We start from the raw sequence: 14,919 nt of genomic DNA, 5'->3' as shown, positions 1-14,919 counted from the left end.
GAGGAAAAGAGAAAATTGGGGAAAGCGCAGGTGGAAATTGGAAAGGCATTGTCGGCAGGGACATCTCAGTTGAAGGACATCATCGACACCTTGGCAAGGAACTTCGCAGAACAAAACATTGTACGACAGATCTTACAAAGGGAGATACCGGTCAAGATAAGTGACCTCCTTCTCACAATGCCTCAGTTACGGACGACCATTCTGAATCATACACCGTTTTCGAAAGCAACGGAGGACACAGGAAGGGATAGTAGAGAAGTGATGACAACAGACCCAATGCTGCTGGCACTCGCACCCGAACGGCATCCGGCAGTCGTTGAGATGGGGATTTTGGAAAATGTTCTGATAGACACAATTGTTGATGGAGGGTCCGGCATGAATGTGTTGCCAAAGGATACTTGGAAGAAGTTGGGAAAGCTGACATTGTAGCCACCTGCATTTTAGTTGCTCACGGCAGACCAACATGGAATCAAACCGTTGGGAATTTTGAAAGCGCAACCGGTAACCATTGATACCCAACCATTTTTATTGGATTTCGTAGTCATTCCATTGAAAAGAAAAGGATATGATGCTATTCTGGGACGGGATTGGTTGGTGCAAGCAAAAGTAAAACATGATTGGAAACGAAATACCCTATCAATGGAGTGCGGAGGCAAAAGATTCATAATTGACCTGCACACACAAACGTAGGTGAGGAGGCAGCATCGTCAGACTCAGAAGGTGAAGGTGACAGTGATGACGAAAGAAATGACGACAAAGGAAAGAAGAGAATGGAACCGAGCGAAGAAGGAATATTGAGACTAGACGGAGGATTGAATGACGACGACTTAGACTCGGTGAATGGCCTTTACCATTGGCAAATAGAAGACTACGAACTCTTTCCAAGTTGTAATATGCTAAGGGTTGACGAAGGTGAGAAAAAGGAGGAAAATGAGTGTCCGGAGGAATACAGAGAAGCAGATGACGCAAAGGAGGTTACGGTTGAAGAAGGGAAGGACATACAATACAAACCCAGAAAAAAGAAAGATCCCACCATTCGGTACATGATGAACGGACCGCACAGGAGGAAAAGAACGTATCACACCATAAAATTACTTGAAGGGTACCGATAGCAAGGAAATAAGCTAGATGCGCGATGATCGCAGACACAGTGGGTGACGGAGGTAACACAGAACAAACATAAGGCGTGGCATGACAAACTCAGTAGGTTTCAGCTGGGGTAGTTGGTACTCAAGTACGACGGTCGGGATGAAATGAAATAGGAAAGGTTTAAGGCAAGATGGGTTGGACCAGATTAGACTCGGGAGGTCGGTGACAATCGGGTGATAAAATTGGAGACATTGGACGAGCAAGAGGTGCCTCCGGTGGTCAACGGATTTAAATTGGAACTATATGATGCCAGGAAGACTTCGTCGCTGTCACAGAATGGCCAGTTGACTCCGTTGTCGTTGCAGAATGGCAACGCCTGGAGGCAAAGTTGAGGTGTTGTCTTTCTATTTTATTTTATTTTTGTCAAAAAAAAAAAAAAACTGGAAAAAAAAAAATTTGAAAAAAAAAAAAAACTGGAAAAAAAAAATTTGAAAAAAAAAAAAAACTGGAAAAAAAAAAAATTTGAAAAAAAAAAAAAATTCTGGAAAAAAAAAAAGGCCTCCGTGGGCACCTGGCCGCGGGAGGTGCCCCACGAGTGGTGTTCTGCGGACCTCCTCTGCAGGAGGTGCCCCGCAGGCACCTGTCCGCAGGAGGTGTTCTGCGGACCTCTTCCGCGGGAGGTGCCCGGCCTTGCTGCGACCCTGTGGGTTTCTCATTTCCGTGTGCTTCTTTTTCAATGATTTTTGCCGCTTGTAAAACAGTCTCCCGCCACTGTTAAGCAATCTCCCGTGGTGTTATGGTTTATGTTTATTTTGGCGCCGGATGGCAGTTTGCAGTGGGGGGTTGAGATAAGCAACTTTATTTTCTGGGAAGGAGGTTTTTTTTTTGAGGTTGAAGGATTGGCGTTTATTATTTCAACAGATTTTTCGGCTCGGGCGACGATTTGATTTGGATACGGAACGCACGCTAGAAGGGAGCATGTGCATGTCGTCAATCTAGCAAGCGACAGCTTTGGCTTTGGGTGAAGGTTTGAGTTAGCAGTGGGAAAGGTGTGTGGCGGACTAGAAAATTTTAGTTGGAGGATTGGAATACAGGAGGGGGAAAGAGGTGTGTGTAAGCCTGGAAGCCATGGAAGCAGTCAGAAGTGAGGAGCTATTAATTTAAAAAAAAAAAAAAAAAAAAAAAAAAAAACGATGACAGATTCAAGTTGTTTGGAATGAGTAGTAGATGATGCCAAAGGAAAGGGGAAGCATCTGTGGTTGCCAGAAAGAGTGTAGAATCGGCAGAAAATGACAGAAATGGTGTGTTCTGTGCAGTTTTGTGTGGGTTTCGAAGTGCTAATTTGGTCTTGGCAGGGAGCGCACTTGGGGCGCTGCCCCAGGACCCCGTCGGGGGCGTTGTCCCCTGGACCTCCAGTCATGACGGATATTAGTCGTGGGAGTCTGACCAGTTGAGAAGAGTTGAAGTTGCTACAGGCATGGACATTCTGTGTACCAGAGGTACTGGGAGTAGGTGTTGGCCGGGAGGCTGTCTTGGTGGATGCGTAGAGAGCTCGGGAGGAGCTAATCATCCAGTTGGAGGCAGTGCCACGACACTTAGCTCAGTGGACCCAGTGTTGGAAGCAGAGAAAGCAGCACGGGTGGCTATCAAGGTCAGCTCGAGGAGACAGTATTGTGTTAGCAGAGGCTACAGATGTAACGGGATGAATGTGGAAGTGATGTGACAGAAGCAGATTTTTTGTTGTAGTCACTCTGTTAATGTATTTTGTTTGTTAATTTGTTTCAGATATTTTGTAATAGTCGTCAGGAGACGACTTTTCTGTTGGGGGGGATGGTGTCAGCCGATTGGATGGTCCCGGCGGTGTTTCTGTAGCCGACGGATTGACTGTCGTCGGTGTTTCGACGACTAAATAGTTTGTAGTGGACATAATGATTGTGGCCGACGGACTCCTTCGGGAAGGTTCGGCGGATAGTATTTATAATCCCGTCTGGGATCATTGTAAATCATTAAATCATCTACTATTACGGATATTATGAAGCATAATGTATTTCTGGCATGTGCGAGTATAATTCTGCTATTCTGTTCCATTGTCTGTATGCGTTGATTTCTTTACCAATATGGTAAACAGACATATGTAGAAATAGTTCAATAACTACTAGGTGGAGGAGATTTTCTTTGGATTTGTAGCCATTTTAAGGAGGAATATCAAAACTCTTATAGTAGAGTGAAAACACATTTATGCTTTATCCCTCAAAAAGGCATCAAATTTTGTCCAAGTCAGCCCAAAGTTGAAGGGAAGACAAGCAAATGAAGTGAGATCAATTAATGAGACTCTATTGGACAAAGAGTGAAACATTTAGACGACTCCTTGAAGTTCATCAGGATTCATGGATTAAAACAAGTGTGTCCATAGTATTTGATGGATGGAAAGATACAAGAAACCGTAGTTGCTTATGAGTACAAGGCGGCCCTTATTAGACTCTTTCCCAATCACATACAACCTATGGTGAGGTCTAAATTCACAAGTTTTGTAAGCACCAATGATTTTGGTGTTGATGTGCTTCAAGACAAAGAAGTTGCTGATGCTTATAAATGGTGGTACTTTGATGGAGAAATATACCAGCACCTACAATCCATTGCCATTGAAGTTTTATCAGAAGCAAGTTCTTAATTCTTAAGATTCTAATTTCCAAATTCTTGTTGATGAATATTGAATAAATATTTTAAATTTTTTTTTGTACCTCTCAACTCTCTAATTTTAGAACAAAGATCTTGATAGGTTGCTAATTCATCATAATCAGAGAGAAAATAGAGCACATACTCCTTTATCCACTCAATAAAACACCATAGACTGCATTCCAAGAAGGCAGGAAACTTCATCTGTGTGCATTCAAACTTGAGGCTTCTAACACTGAAAGACAATACCTACAAAAAAGGGGAGGCAAAACAGTGGGCTGTTGAATCAGACCATGTGGAGTTAGATGATTCAATTGCCCACCTTGGTGCATGTGAAGTTGATGATGATGATCATGAGCTAGCTAGTGATCACGAGGCTGCTCCTAAGGCTAATATTGTTGGTACTGATGCAAGGGGCGCTGTTTGTGCTTCTAATCTGCCACAGCAAGAGGATGATGATATGTTTGACGAATTTCGATGATGTTTTATCAGTGATGGCTGATTGTTAAGGTTGACATTATAATTTTTGAACTGAAACATTGATATGATGGTGTATTTTGGCATTTTACTATATTATTTTGGGCTTGAGCATTAATATATATGGTGGTGCATTTATCTAATTTTCCAAACTATCAGCATAGTGGTGTATTATGAAATTATTTTCTGCTGCATATATGTATATATATTTTTAGTTTTATATGTTTTTGTATAGACAAACCCAGAGTGAACCCGAGCCCACCCTAAAAAAAATTGATCAAATCCAAATTGGTATCCAAACTAGACTGGCAACTTAGATGTAATAACCCCAATAGGTTATAACTTCTTCAAACACCAAAAATCTTTATACTTTAGTTGTTTGACATTTCGTCAAACACTTTGTAAGCAAGCTCTGATACCACTGTAATAGTCCTGCTCAATTCCGACCTTAAAATGCTGATTGAAGGCTCGAAGAATTCTGTCAAACACTTTGCATACAAGGGATCATATGACTGATATAACTTTTCAGATTGCTGCAATGACTCTTGTTTCGGTTTGCATCAAAGAGAATGCTTACAAAAAAGACACCAGATTGTCTAAACAATGACCTAACATGAATGTGCAACTAATTTTGACAATATTCAATACAAATATGTGACTTAACTACTTGCAATATGTAGCTACAGCAACTAGTAATTATGACAAATACTTTGGATGCAACCTAAGATGGCATTAATGCACTTACAACCAAGTGTCATTAATATAAACACTTAGTATGCAAAATTATAACATTATTTATGCCAAAAAGAGAACTTACAACCAATTGATATTTTGTCAAACAATTGGAATGCAAACTAATAAGTTGATCATCAACTCTAGGTTTGCAATATAGATAGTCTAAAAATTACAACGCTCTTTCAATTGCAAAATCCTAGCCTTCCTTTGATACCAATAATGCCAAATGGCAAACAAAGACAAGTACAATGTGAAATAGTGAAGTGCTGAAGCTATATTTTGTAGTCAGCTGAAAACCTATATTTCTCAAAAAATATGCCAAATGAGAAGTGAAAATATTTCCTTCAATGCTACCCCTTCTGCTTTGTTTTTTTTTTTTTTTAATTTATTTATTCTGATCTGCTTTTTCCACTTGCTCTTTCCGGATTTTGCTTTTTTCATTTTGCTTTTTCGAACTGCTTTTTCGGATTGCTTTTTTTTTCGGAACTGCTTTTTCGGACTGCTTTTTTGGCCTACTTTTTTAGTTTTTTTTTTCAGCCTGCTTTTTCGAACTGCTTTTTCGGCCTGCTTTTTCGGTTTTGCTTTAAAATGGCTTCCTATAATTTCAGACCTGCTAGAAATGACCTTCAATAATTTCGGCTCTGCTAAAAATGCCTCCTGAAATGTTGAAATGCTGAAAAATGGCCTTAGGCCCAATGATGCCCTAGCTGAAGTATCACCTCCAAATGTGCAACCCTTCAGAAGATATTTCACTTCCTCAGTTATGCAAATCCAAGGGAGTTTTCGTTCCCAAAGATCAATTGACTATCTGGAACCACTTGGCTCCACAATAGACTATGTGACTGAATCACAATTTGATGTCAAGAGAGAAATAAACAACTGGATGATTAGAATGAAGCCCGGGGTGCCTATTTATTTATTTTTTCTCCACTTTCTCCAAAAACTTCTAGAACATTATTTTATTTTATCTATTAAGTGACTTTATAAAATATTTTATAATTCAAGTCACTTTATTAAATTAATTAAATATAAAGTTACCTTTTAATATTTATTTATTTGATAACTTTATAAATAATTAACTTAATACCACTTATTTATTTAATTAAAATAATTAATTAGTCATCCTCATAAAATATTCATTATTTTGGATAACCTAATTAATTAAATTAATTAAATCAAATTGCCTCCAAAATGGGGACATGACAGTTCACCCTTCTTAAAATTGCTTGTCCCCAAGCAATGGCTGAACAATAAACCACTCAATCCGCTTGGATCTCAAATGTCGTCATGAATTATACTACTGTCAATTAACACAGGCTCCTGTAATATCCTTTGCAATATAACCAAGAGGAATCCATAATCAAACTGACAATTACAGCTCAAGCAAACTCCAAAATCACAACTGCCACAGTCAGAAACCCACGAGACACAAACTCTTAGAAAATCAAAACCCAAGTAAAGTGGACAAATCAAACTGCCAACACAGTAAATACCATCAACACATCCCATTGGCCTATACGGAATGTACAATCCAACTCTGCAACAATGGTGAACGCTCTTGAATGAAACTGTACCAAGTATGGAGAATCCACACACTGTACAACTCCTGCAGTCAACACAACTCTGCAAATCACCGGCCACTGTCTCATAACCATAACTCCCATGCACTGCTGATGGTGAAAAGACATCACAAGATAAACAGCAAGAAATGGAACCCAAACCAAATTTGCCTACCATCAACTCCTCAACACAAATATCAAATGCTAACTGATGTACATACCCTGCAGTATAATGCTGATAAAAAGAACCAACCTCAGTCAACAGCTCACCATGAACAAGTGATACAACCCACTATGACTGATCACCAGCTAAGTCAGGAGATGTCATAGCCAAAGGAGTAGAATCAATAACAACAACCGCTGAAGCATCACTCCCAAACTCCTGCTCTAAGTCATGTATTATCAAGCTATCAACCGCAGAACCTATTGCCATGTCATGCCTATCACAACCTCATCCCGAGGCGTCAAACCGTCCCATAACTGATGACGAGCACTAGGAACCAAAGTACATCTCTGTATCATCATTTCATCAACATGGTCATCAAAGGTAAATTGATGAGCATACCTCACAGTGTAATGCCGATAGAATGCGCCAATCTCAGTCAGTGGCTCAGATTGCAATCCAAATGAAACTAACTGCAATCGATCATTAACCATGTTGGAACTGACTACTACCTCCAAAGACATCACCAAGGGAGTAGTATTACTAGCAGGAACCATGCCAACTGCTGGCTCACCAACATCACACATGATCTTTGATACAACATCCTTAGTCTCCGTGCCATCTGTACTAGAGGCCACCACCATGTCAAGCATACAACAATCTGCTGCAGCACCCAACTTAACTGAACCTGACTCTAGTGGGAACGAACCTGATATGCCAATGTTAGTATCAAGGATGGATGCATCCCCATCTCCACTGTCTCTGATAATCTCGACCATGGACATCCTCGGATCACTAGACACCACAGCTTGTGACTGTACAGAATCTGGTAAAGACTGCAGTCGCTGTAACTCCATGGTCACCTTAGCCAAATGAAACTGTGACTCCTCGAAAGCCAACTATGTACTCTCAAGAATCTCAGAAGTCACCTCGAGCTGCTGAGTAAGCTCACTCACCTCATCTTCCTTGGCCAATAATGCATCGTATGTTGTACTCCCCCACTCCATAAGATAATCTCTGTCGGCTACCAACTGCATATAATTCTATCTTAGAATCCGGATAGCCTCCCATAAAGAGTGGAACTCTGTCAAGAGAAGATAACTGCCTCCCTGCTCATCACTAGTAGGAGAACCCCATCCATAAACTGCTAACAACTGATGAGCAGCATCGAAATGCTGGCAAGCTATAGCAATGTCTCGCTCACTAACTCTCAACTGACTAGACACATGATGGCATTGGGTAGACTGTCTCCCACAAACCTCCTTTGACGCACTGTCTAAAGGAGTATCCTCAAAGTTATTGGTCTCTAGAGTATTACCATCCATATCCTACGAATCAACTCCAAAGTTCGCATCAACATACGGAGTATCAAAAACTGTAGCACGGCTATCCAACTCCTTTGTACCAAAAGAAACTGCCAAGGAAACTAAGTCTTCAAAATTGCCCACTGCATCCTCGTGGATGTCATCAATGCCAATATGATCCTGGGACTCATCTGTACACACTGCCAAATATGAAAGATCATCAACACATTCCAGCAAGAATGGTCGACTGGATATATGAACAAAGCCCAACACCGGTGTATAAAAACTAATACCAACATCGGACAAGCTGCTGGCACAAGAAAAGACAACACCGTGCAATCTGCTAATCAAATCCATGATAGCACCCAAACAATCACTGCTACCAAAAAGTGTTAAAGATCTCTAGTCAACTGAATCCCAAACGCCAATGAAACAATCTCGAGTCCATATCCGTAAACTAGAATCAGCTGGTAACTCAAGCAAACTCCTCAACTGAGTAATATGACCAATACCAACTAACTCCACATACCTATCTGACATTGTCCTTGTATCTTGGATGTGAATGCAAGATGAACTCACAACATTATCAACGACCACATATGATTTACGTGCTGCAGAAAGCTGAGTATCAGGGGTGCAAGATGAAACTAAACTCAACTCCATGCCATGCTTATCCCCATGTCTCTTCCAGTCCTGTAATGCCAATGGAGTATTCACCAAAGAAGCTCGAGTGTCCTCAAGCTTGCGAGAAAGCTTGTCAACTTCCTCCTCCTTTCTCCTCAAGGCATCTGAATAGTCTCCGACAAGGCTAAGAAGATGGTCACGATCTGATAGAAGATGTAAATAACTCAACTTCATCGTTCCCATTCCTTCCCTAATTGCCTGTAAGTCAACACAAGAAGAAACTGTTGTGACTCCTTTCTATCTCTCTTGCAGTTGAATCATCCAAATGTGATTCTCAATCAATCCATGCATCCTGTCATGATGAGATAAAGCCGCGACAATATCTTTGCCCCTTGTCTTCAGCTGGCTTGCCAAACCAAGTGAAGAGCTACTAGTCTCAAACATGACACTATCCCCAACTGCTGTAACTTCATCTAGCCCAATTGTATTGTAATCACTATCTGTGTCAATCACGCAATCCAGTGTGCTTGTGATATCACCTTCTGATGCAACTGGCTCAACCTGTACAACATCTGTAACCCCTTCTGCCTGTGAAGATGATGCAGATAAACCATTACCTGAAGATGTGCTAATGTCTCCCTGTATCGAATCCGCATGTCTGTTAAACTCCTCATACAAGTTTTTGCTTGTCATAGGGAAGGTACGATCCTTAGGCCTATCAATCAGGCTCTTTAACCACGTATGTGCCATAGGTAACAAATTCCTCTCTTTTGTCCAAACATACCATAAGTCTTTTGCCAAAAGTTTAGAAATTTCATCCTCCTCAAACAGGATTGTGAACATGATGGAGTGCATTGATGCCAACACCTTGCTGGGATGAAACTTGTCCATAATATTCCAAAATGTATTAAACATCCTGCGAATGTCACCAATACAACCTATTGCCAGCATAATATTTTCAAATCTACACCTCGCAAATACTTCAAGTAATTTCGCCCTCTATGTGAAATAGGGTCCCGGATGTCCAACTTTTCGAAGCTTTTTACCATGGCATGAAGTATCTCTCTCATAATTTGATCGTCATAAGAATCAAGGCCAGCTATTATCCTCATGATTTCACTAATGCAAGAGAGAGTTGTAAGTCTTATTACCTCATCATGATGTCTCAATAATCGGGGCTTAACCAACGAACCAAATGCTGGAGATAAAACTGTTTGCATAGCTTCGGGTCTTGACTGATCAAACTTGCCTAAATAAGTTTCCAACTCCTCCAAAGTTCTTAGAAGGTCCTCTGTTTGCTGAAATGGACAATCTAATTTTTTCCTTACATTGTGCATTCTTTCTTCCAAATCCTTGTCTCCTATTAAAGCCATACTGATAATTGAATTCAATCTAAAATAACCCAATCAAGCTGGCAGGAAACCGCTCTGATACCACTGTAATAACCCCAATAGGTTATGACTTCTTCAAACACCAAAAATCTTTATACTTTAGTTGTTTGACATTTTGTCAAACACTTTGTAAGCAAGCTCTGATACCACTGTAATAGTCCTGCTCAATTCCGACCTTAAAATGCTGAATGAAGGCTCGAAGAATTTTGTCAAACACTTTGCATACAAGGGATCATATGACTGATATAACTTTTCAGATTGCTGCAATGACTCTTGTTTCGGTTTGCATCAAAGAGAATGCTTACAAAAAAGACTCCAGATTGTCTAAACAATGACCTAACATGAATGTGCAACTAATTTTGACAATATTCAATACAAATATGTGACTTAACTACTTGCAATATACAGCTACAACAACTAGTAATTATGACAAATATTTTGGATGCAACCTAAGATGGCATTAATGCACTTACAACCAAGTGTCATTAGTATAAACACTTAGTATGCAAAATTATAACATTATTTATGCTAAAAAGAGAATTTACAGCCAATTGATATTTTGTCAAACAATTGGAATGCAAACTAATAAGCTGATCATCAACTCTAGGTTTGCAATATAGATAGTCTAAATATTACAACGCTCTTTCAATTGCAAAATCCTAGCCTTCCTTTGATACCAATAATGCCAAATGGCAAACAAAGACAAGTACAATGTGAAATAGTGAAGTGCTGAAGTTATATTTTGTACTCAGCTAAAAACCTACATTTCTCAGAAAATATGCCTAATGAGAAGTGAAGAACCTGATTGTAGATGGCTGCAATAATTTCCTTCAACGCTGCCCCTTCTGCTTTGTATGTTTTTTTTTTTTTTTTTTTGATCTGTTTTTTCCCCTTGCTTTTTCCAGATTTGCTTTTTTCGTTCCGCTTTTTTTTCGAAGCTATTTTTTTGGCTTGCTTTTTCGGCCTGCTTTTTCGCACTGCTTTTTTGGCCTGCTTTTTCGGTTCTGCTTTAAAATGGCTTCCTATAATTTCAGACCTACTAGAAATGACCTCCAATAATTTCGGCCCTGCTAAAATTGCCTCTTGAAATGCTGAAATGTTGAAAAATGGTCTTAGGCCCAATGATGCCCTAGCTGAAGTGACTGAAGTATCACATCCAAATGTGCAACCCTTCAGAAGATATTTCACTTCCTCAGTTATGCAAATCCAAGGGAGTTTTCGTTCCCAAAGATCAATTGACTATCTGGAACCACTTGGCTCCACAATAGACTATGTGACTGAATCACAATTTGATGTCAAGAGAGAAATAAACAATTGGATGATTAGAATGAAGCCCAGGGTGCCTATTTTTTTTTTTCCTCCACTTTCTCTAGAAACTTCTAGAACATTATTTTATTTTATCTATTAAGTGACTTTATAAAATATTTTATAATTCAAGTCACTTTATTAAATTAATTAAATATAAAGTTACCTTTTAATATTTATTTATTTGATAACTTTATAAATAATTAACTTAATACCACTTATTTATTTAATTAAAATAATTAATTAGTCATCCTCATAAAATATTCATTATTTTGGATAACCTAATTAATTAAATTAATTAAATCAAATTGCCTCCAAAATGGGGACATGACAGCTGCATATTGCAAGTAGTTAAGTTTCATATTTGTATTGACAAACCCGGAGTGAACCCAAGCCCACCGTAAAAAAAATTGATCGAATCCAAATTGGTATCCAAACTGGACTGGCAACTTAGAAGATGAGGCATTGTCCCTGAAATAAATTACGAATCTCTTGATTTGCATAACATTTTTCTAACTGTTTGAATCACTGCATGACATGGTTATAGTATCTAAGCTTATATTGAGAAATGGTGCAAGATTGGCTTGGATCAGGCACTTTGAGAAACAGACAATGTAAGATGCATTTTCCTGTGAAATCAATTATGAATTTCTTGATCTGATTAACAAATTTCTAGCTGGTCATAGCACTCCTGTTAGGTATGTAAATAACTAAAGATCCAAAACTATAAATAAATCAAACTGCAATAAAAATGCTCAACTTGAAATGCGATGGTCAGTAAAAAGCACCCTGACATTCAAGTTTTCTGGAAGAATTCCTTTTAGAAAGGGTTACACCATATGTTTTTACTAAATAAAGGAATTACTCCGTATGTAATGGTTGGGGTGATTTCTCGACCCGCACTTCACATTAGGCTAATGCTTTACTCTTCATACCTGCATGGATACCGATGCATCTGGCTGGAGGGTGGAAGTGGAGGCGGGTGCTCACCGTCCCCTCCCCGTCTGAATAATTGCAGGTCATCCACCCCCCTCCTGCGACAAAAAAGAAAAAAACTCTCCTGCTGCTGATGTGGCATTTTTGACAGAAGACATGTACCAGGTAAGTCATGAGGGTAGAAAAAAAGTCTTCGTTTGTGGAAAACACGGAACAGACCCCACAAACACTGCATGACCGGAGCTGGACTTGTGTGTTGTGGCCAGAAAACTCCAAAAACATGGCATATCAGGCACTGAGTGGTAAAAGGACATCTTCGTCAACTCTGCTGAAGGCACCAAGAAAAAATATTGAACACTGCTGAAAATCACCAGTTCCACAGAATATCTCTGTGAATTGATTATGATTAAATTGTTCTTTTCTTTTCTTTTTGTTATTGTTTTAGATTTTTTAAAAATTAACGTATAAAAAAATTAATAATATTTAGCAATATATATATATATATTGATATATAAAATGTTTAGCAATATTATGTATATATACACACACGCTGTCAAATGCATCCGCCTCCCCTCCAAAAAAGATCTCACACCCGCTTCTTGCATCTGCATCCGGTACCCAAATCAGTAACTTAGCATACCTGATCACAAGTTACCAAACTGGCTCAGTATCACTAACCAATTGTTACATGTTGCACAAATCAGCCAGTCCTTTATCTTCATATCCATCATAATGTCATTGACGACAAGAATCCACTCCCTTTTGTCAAAACATTATTCTAATTTTCATTTCGAGCTCTATGCAAAAGAAGATGAAAGAAAGAGGAAGTAGGTTAAGACATCTTAAGCTGTCTCTAGGTCCACAATTTTTGGTAGCTTTTAAACTCACTTTCTTGGCTGCTTGAAACTTAGGCATCTTTAACGAGCCAGCTTCCCTTTATGTCATGAAGTGGGTACCCTTAAATGAGATTGCCGAGTTCTCTGTATTTGTTATGCATTCTCTCTTTCTCTCAACACACATTTATATAGAATTAAATAAATACAAAATAAGTAGGCAATAATTATTCATATTAATTGAAACTGCCAAAAGGCCAGAAGAACAGTACCTGGAATTGTAATATATTAATGTGTCTCTGCACATTGTGTACTTATTTTGATGAACAAAGACACATTAATAGATTTTAATTCTGCTCATTGTTCTTGATCTCTTTGCAGTTTCAATTAAAATGAACAATTATTGCCCAGATTTTTGTATTCTTTTTAGGTACAGACAGAGGGGGAGAGAGAGAATAACAAATGCACAAGAGAGTAGTGAATTGGAAAGCTACAAAAGTTTGTGGACCTGTAGTATATTTATGTATGTATATTTTATTTGGCATCCATTTTATCTCTTTGAAGTTTCAACGAAGACACTCTTTTTGCCTACTTATTTTGTATTTCGGTTTAGAAGATTAATTAGTAGAATAATATTGTATTAATCTCTCTGCTCGTTCTATACTTGTTTCTTTGCATTATGTTTACCCTTCTTCACTATCTCATCTGGATTTATGATTATAGGGCCGAGGGTCATTATGGTGCTGCTAAAGTGATGCTTAGACCTGCTCCCTCTGGTAGTGGTGTCAGTGCTGGTGGTGCTGTGAGGCTTATGTTAGAACTTGCTGGTATACAGAATGGACTGGGAAAGCAATTAGGTTGTGATAATGCTCTAAATAATTGCAGGGCTGTTATTGATGCTTTTTCACAAATGAGGACTTTTCAACAGGTCTCAGAGCTTCGAGGGATACCTGTGGAGGAGCTATGGAAATGATTTTTTTTTCTGTTTCTTTCTGTAGATCCTATGTAAATCCTTAGTTTTGGTACAAATTCCCTTTGATTTTCAGTTTGGAAAAACCTTAAAGGTCTTTGTAAGGGTTTCAAAAGATTGTTGTCAACCTTCTTTAATCTCATTGTGGAATTGAATCGGATGGATAGTTCTGTTTGGAGCACAGATCAACAGTTTTAGTGTTAGTGTTTGTTTTGGATTTCTTTTCAGCATTCTGGGACTTACGTCTGGAGCTTGGAAATTGGACTCCTATGTTTTTTAATTTAAAAATGAATGAGCTGTTCTGGCTTGTGTAAGTGTGAAGTTGGATTCTTTGGAGGGGTCAAATATCTTTTATCCTTTATGCACGTTTATTTAGCTCTTATTTCCTAAGAGTTCTACACTTCTTAACGAACAGTCCTTTTATTTATGTTATTTCAAATTATGACTACACTCTGACATCAGATATAGCTCAGTTTTTTGTGACTTACAAAAATGGTTTTTCAATTTTGACATCTTATGCCTGATTGAAATTTTCATGAATTGGTGCCCGACAGTGATGCTCACATTTACTTAGAATGAGTTTGTATTAGGAAGCTGATAAATATCTTGTACAAATGCCACAGCTGATTTTTCTGTTATACCTGTAGTGATATATTGTATGAGAAAAAAAGATTCACATTTAATTGGTACTATGTTTTAACCTGAATCTTTGCTCTTGAGGCTTCCTGAAGTTTTTTAATAGTTGACCTTTACCTGTTTTTTGATTTAGACGAATGTCTATGAAAATAATTTTTTGTAAAATACTATTTATCATGCTGGATATGCAGTGGTTTGCAGTTAAGAGTTTTTGTTTTGGA

The 14,919-nt window shown here is 38.6% G+C and overlaps 1 protein-coding gene across 1 annotated transcript in view; it reads left to right on the top strand.

The window, feature by feature from the left end:
* The window catches only part of EMB3113 (Ribosomal protein S5 family protein), a 46,668-nt gene extending 32,292 nt beyond the window's left edge, over positions 1-14,376 (top strand). Inside the window, exon 2 of the mRNA XM_089821238.1 lies at positions 13,816-14,376. Coding sequence (XP_089677364.1) covers positions 13,816-14,065 — 250 coding nt within the window. The 3' untranslated portion in view covers positions 14,066-14,376. The remainder of the gene's footprint in view (positions 1-13,815) is intronic.
* Positions 14,377-14,919: the final 543 nt, after the last annotated feature.

The sequence above is a fragment of the Cupressus sempervirens genome, chromosome 3, assembly GCF_028749045.1.
Source record: "Cupressus sempervirens isolate cs-2001-9-10 chromosome 3, ASM2874904v1, whole genome shotgun sequence".
NCBI lineage: Eukaryota > Viridiplantae > Streptophyta > Pinopsida > Cupressales > Cupressaceae > Cupressus > Cupressus sempervirens.
This window is presented reverse-complemented; position numbering and strand designations above follow the sequence as displayed.